The sequence below is a fragment of the Scylla paramamosain genome, chromosome 6 (genome assembly GCF_035594125.1).
Source record: "Scylla paramamosain isolate STU-SP2022 chromosome 6, ASM3559412v1, whole genome shotgun sequence".
NCBI lineage: Eukaryota > Metazoa > Arthropoda > Malacostraca > Decapoda > Portunidae > Scylla > Scylla paramamosain.
The window spans coordinates 5,847,621-5,865,000 of record NC_087156.1 but is presented as its reverse complement, the minus strand read 5'-3'; the positions used below and the strand labels follow the sequence as shown (position 1 = coordinate 5,865,000).

The following is a 17,380-nucleotide window of genomic DNA, read 5'->3' as shown; positions in this document are numbered from 1 at the left end:
TGATGTCTACGTAACAAAACACAAAACACAACTGAATCCGTGTACCAGAAAAAAAATGGCTCTATTCTACCAAAACTAAGAGAGCTATGAAACCAATGGTGCACTTTACTTTGGCACAGGCAGTAATGTCTACAGCGAAACTGGCATACCTGTCTCAGCAAAGACTTCCATATACCTAATTACATTGGATGACGAGATGATAAACCCATCACGAAAAAAAAATCAGCAGCAAGCAGCTAGTAGAACTAGGAGCAATGTGTGGCTTAACTTCAGACTCCGTTTTCTCGAATCACTCTTCCTGGCCTGTTTTTTTTTTTTTTCTCTCTCTTTTTTTATGTAGGAGGGTCACCGGCAACAAAGGCAAGGGCAACAAAAATCCAATGAAAAAAAAATAAAAAACACTAAGATGCCGGTCCCCGAATAGGGTCCGAAGCGATAGTCAAAAACTGAAAGATAAGTGTCTTGAAGCCTCCCTCTTGAAGGAATGCAAGTCACAGTAAGGTGGAAATACAAAAAGTAGGCAGGGAGTTCCAGAATTTACCAGAGAAAGGGATGAATGATCGAGAATACTGGTTAACTCTTGCATTTGAGAGGTGGACAGAATAGGGGTGAGAGAAAGAAGAAAGTCTTGTGAAGTGAGGCCGAAGAAGGGAGGCATGCAGTTAACAAGATCAGAAGAAAAGTTAGCATGAAAAAAGCGGCAGAAGATAGCAAGAGATGCAACATTGTGTAGATGAGAAAGAGGCTGAAGACAGTCAATTAGAAGAGAGGAGTTGATGAGACGAAAAGCTTTTGATTCTACCCTGTCTAGAAGAGCAGTATGAGGGGAATACCCCCAGACATGTTAAGCATGAACGAATAAGGCCCTTGTACAGAGGTAGCACTTGGGGAGGAGCGTAAGAAAAACTGGCGGAAACGTCTCAGAACACCTAACTTCATAGAAGCTGTTTTAGCTAGAGATGAAAGGTGAGGTTTTCATTTTAGATTATAAGAAAAGGACAAACCGAGAATGTTCAATGTAGAAGAGAAGGACAGTTGAGTGTCATTAAAAAGAGGAGATAGTTGTCTGGAAGGTTGTGTCGAGTTGATAGATGGAGGAATTGAGTTTTGAGGCATTGAACAATACCAAGTTTGCTCTGCCCCAATCAGAAACTTTACAGAGCTCAGAAGTCACGCGTTCTGTAGCTTCCCAGCGTGAACTGTTTATTTTCTGAAGGGTTGGACGACTATGAAAAGATGTGGAAAAGTGCAAGGTGGTATCATCAGCATAGGAGTAGATGGGACAAGAAGTTTAGTTTAGATCATAGATGAATAATAGGAAGAGAGTGGGTGACAGGAAAGAACCTAGAGGAACACCACTGTTAATAGATTTAGGAGAAGAACAGTGACCGTCTACCACAGCAGCAACAGAAAGGTCGGAAAGGAAACTTTAGATGAAGTTACAGAGAGAAGGATAGAAGCCAAGAGAGGGTAGTTTGGAGATCAAAGTTTTGTGTTAGACTCTATCGAAAGCTTTTTATATGTCTAAAGCAACAGCAAAAGTTTCACCAAAATTTCTAAAAGAGGATGACTAAGACTCATTAAGGAAAGCCAGATGACCAGTAGAGCGGCCTTGACGGAACCCATACTAGCGATCAGATAGAAGGTTGTGAAGTGATAGATGTTTAAGAATCTTCCTGTTGAGGATAGATTAAAAAAAACTTTAGACAGGCAGGAATTTAAAGCAACAGGACGGTAGTTTGAGGGATTAGAACGGTCACCCTTTTTACGAACAGGCTGAATGTAGGCAAAGTTCCTGCAAGAAGGAAAGGTAGATGTTGACAGACAGAGTTGAAAGAGTTTGACTAGGCAAGGTGGAAGCACGGAGGCACAGTTTCGGAGAACAACAGGAGGGACCCCATCAAGTCCATAAGCCTTCTGAGGGTTTAGCCAGCGAGGGCATGGAAAACATCACTGTGAAGAATTTTAATAGGCAGCATGAAGTAGTCAGAGGGTGGAGGAGAGGGAGGAACAAGCCCAGAATCGTCCAAGGTAATGTTTTTAGCAAAGGTTTGAGCGAAGAGTTCAGCTTTAGAGATAGATGTGATAGCAGTGGTGCCATCTGGTTGAAATAAAGAAGGGAAAGAAGAAGAAGCAAAGTTATTGGAGATGTTTTTGGCTACATGCCAGAAGTCACGAGGGGAGTTAGATCTTGAAAGATTTTGACACTTTTTATTAATAAAAGAGTTTTTGGCTAGTTGGAGAACAGACTTGGCATGGTTCCGGGCAGAAATATAAAGTGCATGAGATTCTGGAGATTCTGGAAGACTTAAGTATCTTTTGTGGGCCACCTCTCTATCATGTATAGCACGAGAACAGGCTGTGTTAAACCAAGGTTTGGAAGGTTTAGGTCGAGAAAAAGAGTGAGGAATGTACGCCTCCATGCCAGACACTATCACCTCTGTTATGCGCTCAGCACACAAAGACGGGTCTCTGACACGGAAGCAGGAGTCATTCCAGGGAAAAATCAGTAAAATACCTCCTCAGGTGCCCCGACTAGCAGAGGCAAAACGCCAGAGGCACCTACACTTAGGAGTGATCCTGAGGAGGGATTGGAGGGATAGGACAAGATACAGATATGAGATTGTTATCAGAGCCCAACGGAGAAGAGAGGGTAACAGCATAAGCAGAAGGATTTAAGGTTAGGAAAAGGTCAAGAATGTTGGTCGTAACTCCAAGACGGTCAGGAATACGAGCAGGGTGTTGCACCAATTGCTCTAGGTAGTGGAGGATAGCAAAGTTGAAGCTAGTTCACCAGGATGATCAGTGAAGGGAGAGGAAAGCCAAAGCTGGTGGTGAACACTGAAGTCTCCAAGAATGGAGGTCTCCGCAAAAGGGAAGAGTCAGAATGTGCTCCACTTTGGAAGTTAAGTAGTCAAAGAATTTCTTATAGTCAGAGGAGTTAGGTGAGAGGTATACAGCACAGATGAATTTAGTTTGAGACTGTAGTCGTAGTCAGATGGCGGAAAACCGGAAGATTCAAGAGTGTGGGCACGAAAGCAGGTTAAGGTATTGCTCATATAAACGCAACACCCAGCTTTGGATTGAAAATGAGGATAGAGAAAGTAGGAGGAAAATATGAAGTTCAGTAAAGCAGAGGTGGTGTTTCACAGGCTGAAAATTAGATCTAAGACCGTAAATGTTGCAGAAGCTAATGAAGAAAAAGTTGTGGGGGTATCAAGATACTTAAGGTCGATAACAGGAGAGCAGGCCGACCTGGGGATATTTGTGGTCCCCTCCCCAGATGGAGACTACGAGGCTGGTGTAGGAGTCGCCATGACATTTTTTTTTAATTTTGAGTGAAGGGTGTGTGTAATTAATTGGTTGTAGTTTTCTGTGAAAAGAGAGTTGTCTTTTCGCATGTATGATCCGATTTTTATAATTTTGTTGCGTTGTGCTTTTACATAAACCCTCTACAATCGTGGCCGCCAAATTTTCTATTAAATTGAAAAGAACAATAATTAAAAAATATACGAATAAAATATATAAATAAAAATCAAGTTTCCTATTAGTATAATTGTTTCAACAATGTAAAACATTTGTGTGTGTGTGTGTGTGTGTGTGTGTGTGTGTGTGTGTGTGTGTGTGTGTGTGTGTGTGTGTGTGTGTGTGTGTAAAATATTCCAGCATTCAGTTTAAAATATTCCTGTTTGTGTGCGTGTGTGTGTGTGTGTGTATGTGCGTGTGTGTGTGTGTGTGTGTAGGTAGGTGTAAGCAGGTGGCTGGATGTATGAGATGACGGTATGAGATAATGGATGTGGGTGGATGGAAGGATGTTTTTAAGTGAATGGGTGTGTGGGTGGTTGCATGAACGATGGATGTAGTTGAGTGGTTAGGCTGGAGTGGGTGGCCGGATAGGTGAGTGGACGGATGGACAGGTAGATGTGGTTGAGTAGGTGGATGGTGGGCACGGATCCGTATCTTTACCAAACCTAGATTTTAAATACCAAATAATTAAAGAATTTAACTCACTGCTTTCTGTCTTGATGATCACCGCCTCAGTACCAAAATGTCTAGCTCTCATTTCATAGGTCATTTCCTTTTTTATAGGGGAGGATATTTTCTACTTGTTGTAAAGTAAATAAAACAGGTATGCATCTTCAAGCTCTCCTTTCCTCTTTTCTTTCTTTCGGTTTTAAGTACCTACGTGTTGGCTAAAATCGATACAGTCATGAATATAGAGACTGACTTCTCTCTTTCTCCTCAGGTCAGTCCTTCCTGCCTACCCAAATCTATTCTAGTCCATCCTGCTTCCCTTTCTTATTCCTTACTACAATATTAAAACCTCACACGTTTTCTTCCTTCCTATCCATTCCTACTATCCACCGTCACACCTTTTCCAACCGATAACTTTTCTTATTCGTTCCCATTTCAGTACGCGTTTTTCTTTCCAGATACCTATTCTTACACTCTTCCTGCACTACTACAAACACTACCACCATCGCCACCTCTCTTCCTCCTCCTACTCCTTCTCCTTCTCCTGCACCACCACCACCTCCTCTACCTCCTCACCTCCTCCTCCTACCTCACAGTGAATCATAAAAAGAATCTCCATGTTCCTCTCTTCAGCCGCGTGCCAGTTACCGTCCTTCGCTGGCACCTTCCCCTTGAAACACAGGCGCTCCGCTGCTGGCTACGCCTTAAGGAGCACTTCCGTATTTTGCACTAAGGGAGGCAATGATAAAATGTGGTGATTGTGATGGTAATCGTGCTGGTGTTACTGGTGGTGGTCGTGGTGGGGGAAGGCTATCTTAAAAGCACGTTTTAGAAGAGAGAGAGAGAGAGAGAGAGAGAGAGAGAGAGAGAGAGAGAGAGAGAGAGAGAGAGAGAGAGAGAGAGAGAGAGAGAGAGAGAGAGAGAGAGAGAGTGTGGCAAAGAAGTGAAGAGGTAAGGTGAGGGAGACAGTGACGCGATCGGGAAGGAGGAAGAAAAAGAATGAGAAAGAAAGTTGCAAAATGAGCGACAATGTAGGTGATGATAATTATAATGCTCCGTTAGTTCCGATAGTTGTCGTGTAGATGTGCCACCATACACTACAGTCTACCACACAAGTATACCAGCCCATAATACACCGCCTTCCTCTCAAACCTTGGACCCCCTGACCTTTCACGCTTTGCTTCCCTCGCCGAGATAACACAACAAGTGACCTCGCCACAAAAACCCGGATCTGAGGGGCTCAAGTGGATGCTGCTTCTAGGGAGTAGGCGAGGAACAGCGAGGCAGCGAGAGAGAGAGAGAGAGAGAGAGAGAGAGAGAGAGAGAGAGAGAGAGAGAGAGAGAGAGAGAGAGAGAGAGAGAGAGAGAGAGAGAGATAATGTGGATGTAACTGGAGATGATAAATAAAGAAAAGAAAAATAAAAGAAAAAAATGAAACAACAACAACAACAACAACAACAACAACAACAACAACAACAACAATAACAATAAACACCAGCGAAACAGAAACAAGGAAGGAAGAAAAACAGCCAGAAAGAGGTAGTCTCTCTCATTAAACGGCTGTCTTTTTCTTCTTAACTAGACGTCAAAGGAATGTATAATCACCCTTTCCACTGGAGCGCTTCCCAGCCCAAAAGTAACATACATACACACACACACACACACACACACATACACACACAAACACTCGCAGCCGGAATGGGACACGGTAAAGAGAAGGAGCGAAGTGGTGTAGAGACAAGGTTCACGAAAAAATAAATAAATAAATAAATAAATAAATAAAGACAGAACATGCAAAATAATAAAGGAATAAAGCATTGTACATGGAATGAAAATAAGAACTGCGGAAACAAAGTGGAGTTCCAAAGAAATGAAGGGGTGAAGTGATGAGGTCGGGGAAGGAGAAAGAATGTGTAAAAAAGGAAAGTTACAAAAAAAGTCGAGAGGTGAAATGACAAGGTCAATTAAATGACAGAGAAAGCAGGGAAAAATTGGAAATGCGAAAGAGATAAGGAGTTAAACAGATAATATTCGGGATAGAAGAAAGAAACGCAGAGAAAAAAAGGAAGATAAGGTGCAAGGGGATGAAGAGGTGACATGATGAATTGGAAAATGTTGGGCAGAGAAAAAGACCGTCGCAAAGGGATGTAGAGGTAAAGAGGCGAGATCGAAGGACAGAATAGGAAGGGGAAAAAGGAGGTTACAAAAGATTAAAAGGTCTAAAAAGTTACAGTGACTTGGCAGGGAAACCATGTAAATGGGACAAAGGGAGAGAGGGATCGTGAAAGCTAGTGGGAGGGAAGAGATAAATGGTTAGAAAAGAAAGAAAAAAGACAAGGCCGTGTTGCGAGGGGCGGGGCAGAGCTGTCCATCACTCCTTATCGGCACCAAGTGAGGCACACACACATCAGGGCCGCCATCAGACCCTCGTTTTGTATTCTCGTTTCCACCTCCCTGCTTCACTTTTCTTGCCTTTGTTCCTGCCTTCACGCCACCTCGCCCCGCATGACTTTTGGTAACAGCTACCGCTTCCCACTCGTGACGCTGCCTATTGTCAACACTCGGTGCCTCCGCCGCCTTCACTAGCTGGGGTGGTCTTGACAATAACAACCAAATTTCCAACAGAGAAAAACCGTTGCAGAAATCAAGAAAACGTTTACTATCAGGCTGTTCTTAGGAAATATGAGCTATCGTGAAAACATGTCGCCATTATGATTTTTTTATTTATCAGTAAATGTTCCCTTGGGTTTCATAGAGAGAGAGAGAGAGAGAGAGAGAGAGAGAGAGAGAGAGAGAGAGAGAGAGAGAGAGAGAGAGAGAGAGAGAGAGAGAGAGAGAGTTTAATCATATTTATAAATGCAAAATAAAAATTAATCATGCCATCATGTCAACAATCAGTAAGAAAGAGAAAATAAAACAAAACTACACTTAGTAATGAAACACGACCTGCCATCACCGGAGAGTTTGTGACTATTTTCCAGTATCTGTTTTATGCTATACATTCTCTCTCTCTCTCTCTCTCTCTCTCTCTCTCTCTCTCTCTCTCTCTCTCTCTCTCTCTCTCTCTCTCTCTCTCTCTCTCTCTCTCTCTCTCTCTCTCTCTCTCTCTCTGTACAAACTCTTTTCCAATTCATTCCCTCACGTGTCTTTGGGCCTGAAAGGGCTTTACATCTCTGACGAACAGGCAATCCCGAAGGCTTGTTTGCTTGAAGATAATGTCAATATCACATGTCGCAGCCTCAAGAACAGTCGCTTTTCCAACTTCCAAACATAGTCTTCCTTTCAGAACTCCCACGCCTCGAACTTACCTCAAGTTTTCCTCTCGTGTTAGGACGATATACCCAGAAAGCTCAGTAAAAACCATCCTGACGGTACAGAACATCGCGGGACAGCAGGGAGTAAAAGTGAGAAAGGCAGAAACATTATGCAGTTATTGATCCTTCTTTCACGCCTGGCTGACCACCTTCCTCCCTGCCTCAACTGTCGCCATATGTTTCTGACGCTTCACCTTCCTTCATGGTGTTGCATTGTCGAAGAAACATTGCCGAAGAAACAGCATCAACAGTAACTACTACTACTACTACTACTACTACTACTACTACTACTACTACTACTACTACTAGTTACTACTACTACTACTTATACTACTACCAACAACGGCAATAGGAATAAAAAAAAACATGAATTCATTCTTTATCCTCCGCTTATTATATTTCGTACTCTCATTAATCTTAACGCACTCAAACTTCCTCCTCCTCCTCCTCCTCCTCCTCATCCTCCTCCTCCTCCTCCTCCTCTTCCTCCTCCTCCTTCTTCTGCTCCTGCTCCTTTCTTTCTTCCCCTGCCAAGTATAATCCCCACAGGGTATGAAAACATCTGGGGAGTCAGACTCTGATCCTTCCTCATGCATACACATTACCTCCTACAAACCTATATGCACACACACACACACACACACACACACACACACACACTCGTTCTCTTTCATACATACATATTTCCACGTGCAATGCACTCAAACATGCATAAACGTTACTCAAGTGTTAAAAATGCATGAGAGAGAGAGAGAGAGAGAGAGAGAGAGAGAGAGAGAGAGAGAGAGAGAGAGAGAGAGAGAGAGAGAGAGAGAGAGGCGCAACAGGTTGGTAACAGGTGGATGGAGGGGAGCGCGAGGTTAAACAAAGCAAGTCCATCCGTTTTCTGTTATTCCAGAGAAGCAAAACACGGGGTAGACTCATCTATTCCTCACTTCGTTTCCCTCAGATTCTACGCCGCACGTGTAAAATTTCGCTGAATATAAAAATGCAATCGAGAATAGAATGGCGGGAAAGACATGAAATTACAAATACGAGCAGAAGTATTCCCTGTGCTTCGTCCATTTTCTTTCCTTTCTGTTAGTAATGAAGCGTACCTCCAGCAGGGAATGCTGTAAATTGTTCCTTGGGTCACAAGTAATATGAGAAGAACCACTGAGAGAGGAACATTAAGCAGTACATTAATTGGCTGGACACCGCAACACTAAGAGGATTTCCTGTCCAATGATCGTTGGAATTTTCAACCCCGTGTGTGTGTGTGTGTGTGTGTGTGTGTGTGTGTGTGTGTGTGTGTGTGTGTGTGTGTGTGTGTGTGTGTGTGTGTGTGTGTGTGTGTGTGTGTGTGTGTGTGTGTGTGTGTGTGTGTGTTAGTGGGGGGGGGGGTTGTTGTCCAGCATGTACGTAAAGTTCTGTCATAAAACTGTGAATCGGAGCGACGTGCCAAACTTTTTTTTCCACAAGGGCATGAAGTTGACGGTCCCTAAAGTCAAACAGGACAGCAAATGTTCAGAGCAAGAGAAGGGACTAACGCTGGCTGGTGTGGTTGTTGAGGCTGACAAGGCCACTACGGACCAGACCTCCTGAGCGGGTGACGGCTTCAAGCTGGGGTCAAGGGACTGAGAACACTGTAGCCAGGGTAACAGCAATACTGAAAATGAATACACATACAAGTTACACAGCACGTTGACCTTCACAGAGGAGAGTTGAGTAAGTGTAAATGTCACCGGCCACGACAAGATAGAGTACAGGATTTACCAGGCACAAGATCTAAGAGAATACAAAATGCAATTCTGAGATACGAGTATACATGTACGTTTTTGTGTGGAGAACATTTACCATCTCAAGTGAGATATACTAAACTAAAATCCTTGCAATCCCACCAAACTAGGAGAGGAAGTGCGATGTGCGGTTAAAGGCCTCAGTAATTGACTCACAGGCAATGCAATTACTGGAGCACACAGCGGCATGTACAATACAACGCTGCCGCCAGCCTTGCTATGTGCCACGCGCGGCCACACTGGCGCCACCTCACACTGCCACTGAAATTCCTGGTTCAAGACGATGGATTATATCGAAAAGTCGAAAAGACCTGAACCTGAATGTAAGTGTGTGTGTGTGTGTGTCTTATATATATATATAACTAACTGCGGTATATATATATATATATATATATATATATATATATATATATATATATATATATATATATATATATATATATATATATATATATATATATATATATACCGCAGTTAGTTACGTAAGGATTCAAAGAGAGGAAGACCTATAACGAGGTTTATAATTCCCTCAGGCCAGGAAGAGACCACGGCAGGTCAGCTTTAGCACCACCACCACCACCCACGACCCGCGTATCCCTCCGAGGTCTTCTCTTTGTACAAAACTTTCCGCACGACGCTGCCATGCCAAAAAATTATATACACGAGACCAGGTATCATATGCCGCTACCCATCTATCTTTGCTGGCGTGAGTGTATACAACGCAACGCTTCACTATACTACACACACACACACACACACACACACACACACGAGAGAGAGAGAGAGAGAGAGAGAGAGAGAGAGAGAGAGAGAGAGAGAGAGAGAGAGAGAGAGAGAGAGAGAGAGAGAGAGAGAGAGAGAGAGAGAGAGAGAGAGAGAGAGAGAGAGAGAGAGAGAGAGAGAGAGAGAGAGAGAGAGGCCTGTTTGCCTGCGAGTAGTCTCTTCGTGAAAGGTAGTTAAGTTCTTACTACTTTATATTCAAAACCCTTTTATATCCTACTTCACTTAAGAATAGTCATGTGACAAAAAATGTCTCCATCAATTTAATGTAATCTTCACCAACACTTCCTACACGTCCGTCACTCGGCAATACTTCCCACGCCGCTATGTAATCTCTCACACACACACACACACACACACACACACACACACACACACACACACACACACACACAAAGAAGGCTGTCCCTGCAATGGCCATAATATGGAAGAGAACAAGGGATAAAGGGCCACACATGCTGATATATTCCAAAAAGCACAGCAGGTATTGTGAGGGACATAACTGAAAAGACGCAGTGTGAGGTGGGCGACAGGTAAGGGGCGGGGCAGAGCGGGACGTCACAGGTGTGTAGACCAGTATAGGAAGACTGGAGACACGCACGCTCGGAGACACATACCGCAGCACAATGGTGGCGGAGACCTCTTGTTCCTTCCGCCTTACAGCACCTAAATGTAGCTCAGCTCTTCACTATCACATTGTTAAGCCTTGTCAATGCCTCAGAATCCTTGTCTCCCTCCACCTCCTCCTCTTCCTCTTGTTCTTCTTATCATTCTTAGTATTATTCCTTCCTTTCTTATATTTTTTCCTCTTTTCGTCTTTTCAACCTTCTCCATGTCCTCACATTCTCCACATCTTCCTTTTCATTTTTTTTCTTCTCCTTCCCTCCATCTCATCATCATCCACATCTTCGCTTTTGTTATATATATTTTATTTATAGATTATCGTCTAATTTTTCTTCCTCCTTCTCTCTTCTCCTTCTCCTCTTCTTCCTACTTCTACCTCTCCTCCTCTTCCTCATCATCATACCCACCACCCTTATGCTTACGTTTCTACATTCTTTATTTTTGCCCTCGTCCTACTATCTCCTCTACTTCCTCTCCTCTTTGTCTTTCTCCTCCTACTACTCCTCATCGTCTTCCTCCTCATCCTCTCCCTCCTCCTCATCCTATCCCTCATTTTCATCATCCTCCTCCTACTCACCTCCTGATAGCGTTCTCCTGCCACCGTGAATGACAATCCTATAACTGACGGCGTTCTGCAGGACAATCGCCTTGTACCGTCTGGTCGTTTGATGCTGGCCTCCCATTTTCCCAGGGTTACACACGCCCCTGGAGTCCGAATGCCGACCCCCTGAACTCTGCACTCACCTGGCTGCTCATAAGCTTGGGGAAATACATCACCTAAAATCCAGAGACGCAAATAACAGAGGTGTAAAGGATAATTATACGGAGGGTGTAATGTGAGCAACTTTAAATATGATTCCCGCACCACATTAAGGCCAAGCTTGGGACTTTTTGGTGTAGAATAAAAAGGAAGCGTTAGACAGAGGGAAAAAATGTGATTGGAGTTTATTCTGTTGTAAGCAGGGAACTCAAGTCATGATAAAAATACCTTCATTCTCAACTACACCATTATCAACAGCATATACAAACAGACAAGACAGACAGACAGATTAACACACACACACACACACACACACACACACACACACACACACACACACACACACACACACACACACACACACACACACACACAAAATGACTAACTGAGAGACAAACAGACAAGAAAAGAGACAGATCGACCGACCGACTGACTAACTGAGAGACAGACAGACATACAAGCAAAAGTACAGACACACAGACAAACACACAGAGGAAAAGAAAACCCATCAACCATTAACCCAAAAAGGAATATTTAATACCTGCCAGCACAGGGCGGGAATCAATAGGTGAAGTGGATTGGGTACGCCAGCCCGACCCCCTCCTCGCTCTTCTTGGCGACTCTCTGTAAATCCTAAGAAAAATAATAATCACGCCACCTATTCACGCTCATCATATTAAAAAAAAAAAAAAAAAAAAGGCTCCCTCCCAGAAATATTGGAGTATTCATCTCTCACTATAGAAGCTGAGTCGTAAAAACTGTGTGGTAAAGATTCAAGGTATGAAAGCATGGTAAACACTTCACTATATCGCAATTACTATCTCAGGGTACTCTCTCTCTCTCTCTCTCTCTCTCTCTCTCTCTCTCTCTCTCTCTCTCTCTCTCTCTCTCTCTCTCTCTCTCTTGGTAAGAAACGACATGCACTAAAAATCAACGTAAGCCATAAGATAAAAATTCGTGGAGGAGGAGGAGGAGGAGGAGGAGGAGGAGGAGGAGGAGGAGGAGGAGGAGGAAAAAGAGCACACGTAGAACATAATAAAAAAAAGCAGTAACATAACAAGAACATGACGAGAGAGAGAGAGAGAGAGAGAGAGAGAGAGAGAGAGAGAGAGAGAGAGAGAGAGAGAGAGAGAGAGAGAGAGAGAGAGAGAGAGCACAAAAACAGTTAAGGGAGGAAGGAGACGGGCAAAGAGGAGGGAGTGAAACAGGAACAGGAACAGGAAGATGCAAGACACAGAGAAAGAAAGAGAGCGAGAGAGAGATGGAGAGCAGAAGAAAGGGCGGCAAGAAGGAAGGAAGGAAGGGCGCAGGAAAGACATCACGCTGCTATTTTGGCGGAGCGGGAGTGTTTCGTGCCCGGGAGCGGCGGCGACACGCGACAGGTGGGAGACAGGTTGATGCCTCACCTGCCACGCTCACCTGTTTGGCCGAGACACCGCCGAGAAGAGAAGCGTCATGCAAAGTAACGCTGTAACTCGCACCACGTCACCCCGGTGCTCTCTCTCTCTCTCTCTCTCTCTCTCTCTCTCTCTCTCTCTCTCTCTCTCTCTCTCTCTCTCTCTCTCTCTCTCTCTCTCTCTCTCTCTCTTGTTGTTAGGAGACAATATCTGCATTTATTCCACCGCTTTGAGCGTCATCACAATCCGGAACAAAGCCACTCCGAGCTTCTGGATTCAAAGGCGGTAATTTCGACGCAGTAGTTTTGAGGGTGTTTTTTTTTCCACTATCGATCGTACAACACACAAAAGTATACAAAGACAACAAAGCAAAGAAGGAAAAAAGTTTGCAATACCCTTTAGTAACATGTAAACATTCCCTTCTTCTTTCCCTGCGCCCAGTAAAGTGTTGACCCAAAGCAACGCTCGTGTTTACCTTGCTCTGCTATAAATATCAACACTAATGTTTGCTCACCTACACAGACTAACACGTAAAAGCAACCTAAATAACTTCTGTAAGTTCAGCTTTTATTTTTAACTCTCTGCCACCGCCATGTTCTTAATTACATTGCGATGATGTCGTTGTTGTCTTATTAGTAAACTACTTAGCTAGCTAGCTAACTAATGAATGAATGAAAGGAAGAAATAAATTAATAGATAAGTACCTAAGCAAACAACAACCTAGCTAACTAAATGGCTGATTAAATAACTACCTTCCACCTACATACCTAATTGACTAACTATGCATAACTAAATAACTCCTACATACTTACCTACCTACTTAACTAGTATAATAACTATCTAACAGGCCAACTAACTCAATAATAAGCCAAGTATTTAACTAACATACCAATTTACTACAATAATGCACTAACTAATCCAATATTTTTCGTCCGCTTCAGTAACGACCCTTGAACTTTTTAACGAAACCTGTATCACTTTTTTTTATTTTTTTTATCGTATTAAGCTGAAAGGCCTACCTCATACATGCCATTTTTTATTTTTTTCCATAGTCCTTTTTTTACGAGGAAAAGAATTCAATTATGTGTTCCACTGCGCTGTTTTCTGTTTACGCGCAAAGCTTATTAAACTTACAATAGTTGGTAGTCAAATTCCAATAAAATCGTTACAGCTGAAAGTAACAGGTGCCTCTCCCCTCCAATTCCTTTCCTTTTTTCCTCGTGTCCTTTTAAACAATCTCTCTCTCTCTCTCTCTCTCTCTCTCTCTCTCTCTCTCTCTCTCTCTCTCTCTCTCTCTCTCTCTCTCTCTCTCTCTCTCTCTCTTAATCCGCCTCTTCCCTTTGCCCTTTCATCCATGCTATTTCTCCTCTACCCTTCTTAACCTTCCTTTATCAGCTTCGTCCTTTGCTTCTCATCCGAGTTTTTATCCCCTCTCTTTCCTTCCGTCCATCTCCTCGTTTCTCTCTTACTCTTCCTCTTAATTATCCCTCTGATTCTCTTTCTCTACTCCTCCGCGTTTATTTATTTATTTTTTTTCATGATATTCCTTCCCTATCTCCTTCCTCCCCTTCTTCCTCGCTTCCTTTCTTTCTGCCTTCCTTCCACGTTCGTCTCCCCTCATTTACGAGGGGAGACGAACTCGTATAGTCCCTTCCTTATTCCATCTTCCTCGCTTTCCACCTCCCCTCATATCAACATTTCTGATTGACTTTCTTCTAATTTTCTCTCTTTCATCCGTGATTTGTCCAATCTTTTTCCTTCTCTGTCTCGTTGTGTTTTACGAAGACGACCTGAGGAGGAGAAGAAACAAAACAGCAACTATGTATGGAATAAATGTAGTGGAAAGTTAATCTGAGTCGCATTATGGTTTATGGAGTTCCCAGTTGCGAAGTAAATAAGGGGGAACGCTCCTATCAATTCGACCATGATTGCCGTGCCCCTGAGAAATATTTCGTTATTGGAAGGCAAAAATAGATCCAGTTGCCCTTCTGCCTCTACTGTTGTGTGATGCCTGGGGTCATTCGTGTGTGTGTGTGTGTGTGTGTGTGTGTGTGTGTGTGTGTGTGTGTGTGTGTGTGTGTGTGTGTGTGTGTGTGTGTGTTTCTACATATTCCATTAGCAGTCCTTTGATGCTACGTTTCTTTCATTCATTTTGATTGAGTTGTAACGCATAATCACGTTAAATATTCATTCAAAACAAGGTCTATTTTAAAGTTCATGATTGTTTTATGATGTCTGATTCTCTCTCTTAAGTATTGTTTGTAGTTACTCGAAGGTAGGTGAATGTACTTAATACTATGATGAAAATAATAAAAATAAAAATAAACTATTATCTTGCTTACTGTGTGTGTGTGTGTGTGTGTGTGTGTGTGTGTGTGTGTGTGTGTGTGTGTTCTAGCAGCAAATAATCAAGACTGTTCCGGAATGCTACGTATAATTACCGTCCAAATTTCCGGTACAGGATCGACGGATATTTTGTGGCGAAGAGTAACGATTAATTCAACCCGTAATTAGAGCATTTTTGAACCACTTCCGCCCAATCCACAATATTCTGGATCTCCCTTAATAACAAAACAATTATCGACACAAATACACACAAAACAACATTTATCAGGCCTACAGGGAGGGACAATAATCTTCATACTACATCGTATATAAACAGGCAAATAAAAAAAACAAACATGAAACTTGCAACGAGTGAAGAACAATAATTACATGTCGTGTATGACGTTCTTGAGAGGAGGTGAACAATAAAGAGCACCTGATAACCATGAGCAGCAAATGACTGACAATTTGGTGAGTTTTTTTTTTCATTATTATCATTATTTTCCACCATTTTTTGTGCCATTAGCCATTATCTCTCACGCAAATATAAAATCAAATAACACGTTCAACGAAAAGACACAGTTATTACCACCTCGAGAAATTAAAATACCTGTCTAAGCTGAGTCAGTCTTTCCACAGCAACTACGTACATTCTTTTTTTTTTTTTTTTAACATGAGCGCTTTTCCCTAAAGATACCTGTGAGACATACATGATCTTAAGGCACTGTTTAAACTAGCAGCAAGTAACAAGCACGCACGCACACACACGCTCTCACTCTCTCTCTCTCTCTCTCTCTCTCTCTCTCACACACACACACACACACACACACACGAAAATATTTTGAAAAGAAGCCAATTATAAAACTGGAACAGGACATCGCTCCTTCCTCTCCCTCATTCTCCCACACACGTGAACAAAAAAGAACAGAAAGAAAAAATGTGTGCACTCCCCCAACCGAACCTATCAAAAAAAAAAAAAAACAAGAGGGAGGAAAAACAAAGTAAGCAAAATAAACACAGACGAAAATGTTAAAAATAAATAAATAAATAAATAAATCATCATTCAGAAAAAAACAAAAGGCAACAAAAAAAAAATTATATCTTATCTTTCACGCGACTACACAGATGTACCGCTAACTATCGTACTCTGCCCTTCCATACAGACGCACCACTGACTCCTCTACTCTGTCCTTTCTTCCAGATGGCGTCCGGAGCTCAGAAGGCGGCGGGGGACTGTCAGGAAGGCCTTGGTCTGAACCTACATCCCGCCGTTCCTCTCAAGGCTTCAATAGTGTAAGTCCCTCCTTCTCGTTACTCCCCTGCCACTAACCCCTGTCCTCAGCCGTGCCTTGTGAACTTGAGAACTGAAGGTACGATATTTGTCAACCCGCGAGTGGTGAGGGTTACGGGAGGTTGTTGCTCTGACCTGCCGCTAACTTTTTTTTTTTTTTTTATACTGACTGCATTGTGCTTCTTCTCTCTCTCTCTCTCTCTCTCTCTCTCTCTCTCTCTCTCTCTCTCTCTCTCTCTCTCTCTCTCTCTCTCTCTCTCTCTCTCTCTCTCTCTCTAATGGCTACGTGTCTTATAATTGTTTGCAGTTCGCTGTTTGCTCTCATTATTTCACTCGATGTGTTTTCTTTGCTTCTTTATACCTCGGTTTCTTTTCATTATCTATCTTTATTGTCATTCCCATATTCGCTTCTATTTTTTTTTTTTTAGCGGGTGTTTCTTTTCTTTCTTACTTTCTCTGTTGATTACGCAAGTTTTATTATCTTTCTATAATTCCACATTCAACACGTATACTAATTCCTCTTCCTACCTCCTGAAATGTCTCCTTTCTTTAGTTTTCATTTATTTTTACATACCACATTTGCACATTTGCGTATGTAACTTTGCAGAGCAGCACAAGCAAATCATACTGCAGCACTGCATGACGCGTGCCAGGTAAGCACTCTGTCCCAGTCAGCAAGTTCTCTCCTCGGTATCTACATTGATGAGACATTCTTGTGGTGTGTGAGGGACGAAAAATGTTGTCTTCCTTTACAGTCCTCTGGCAACTTTAAATTCAAGTAATAACCGATGAAATACTAAAGGAATGGTAACAATTAAAATATTTCCATTTAAACATAAACACCAAACGACGAATTCTATACGGAAAGCATCAGTAATCCCCATTTCAATTTACATGGGAAAAAAATTCAATCATATTAACCTATAAGAACTAACGCATAAAGAAAAAAGGAAAACCAAGAGATGAGTTACAATAAAAAATAAATCGCAAATAGTCGTTTTAGTAAATGTTAGAGAAAAATAATAAAACGTAATCCATGAAAAACCTAACAATTAAACAAACCATAAACAAAACACAATTATACGAAACCATACAGGTAAATATACCATCAGCATTTATTGCATAAAAAACATAGG

At 42.3% G+C, this 17,380-nt stretch overlaps 1 protein-coding gene across 1 annotated transcript in view; it reads left to right on the top strand.

The window, feature by feature from the left end:
• Positions 1 to 16,394, top strand: part of LOC135101089 (uncharacterized) — a 98,616-nt gene extending 82,222 nt beyond the window's left edge. The window contains exon 3 of the mRNA XM_064004661.1: positions 16,155 to 16,394. Within this exon, the coding sequence (XP_063860731.1) occupies positions 16,155 to 16,282 (128 nt within the window). The 3' untranslated portion in view covers positions 16,283 to 16,394. The remainder of the gene's footprint in view (positions 1 to 16,154) is intronic.
• The last annotated feature ends 986 nt before the right edge of the window (positions 16,395 to 17,380 follow it).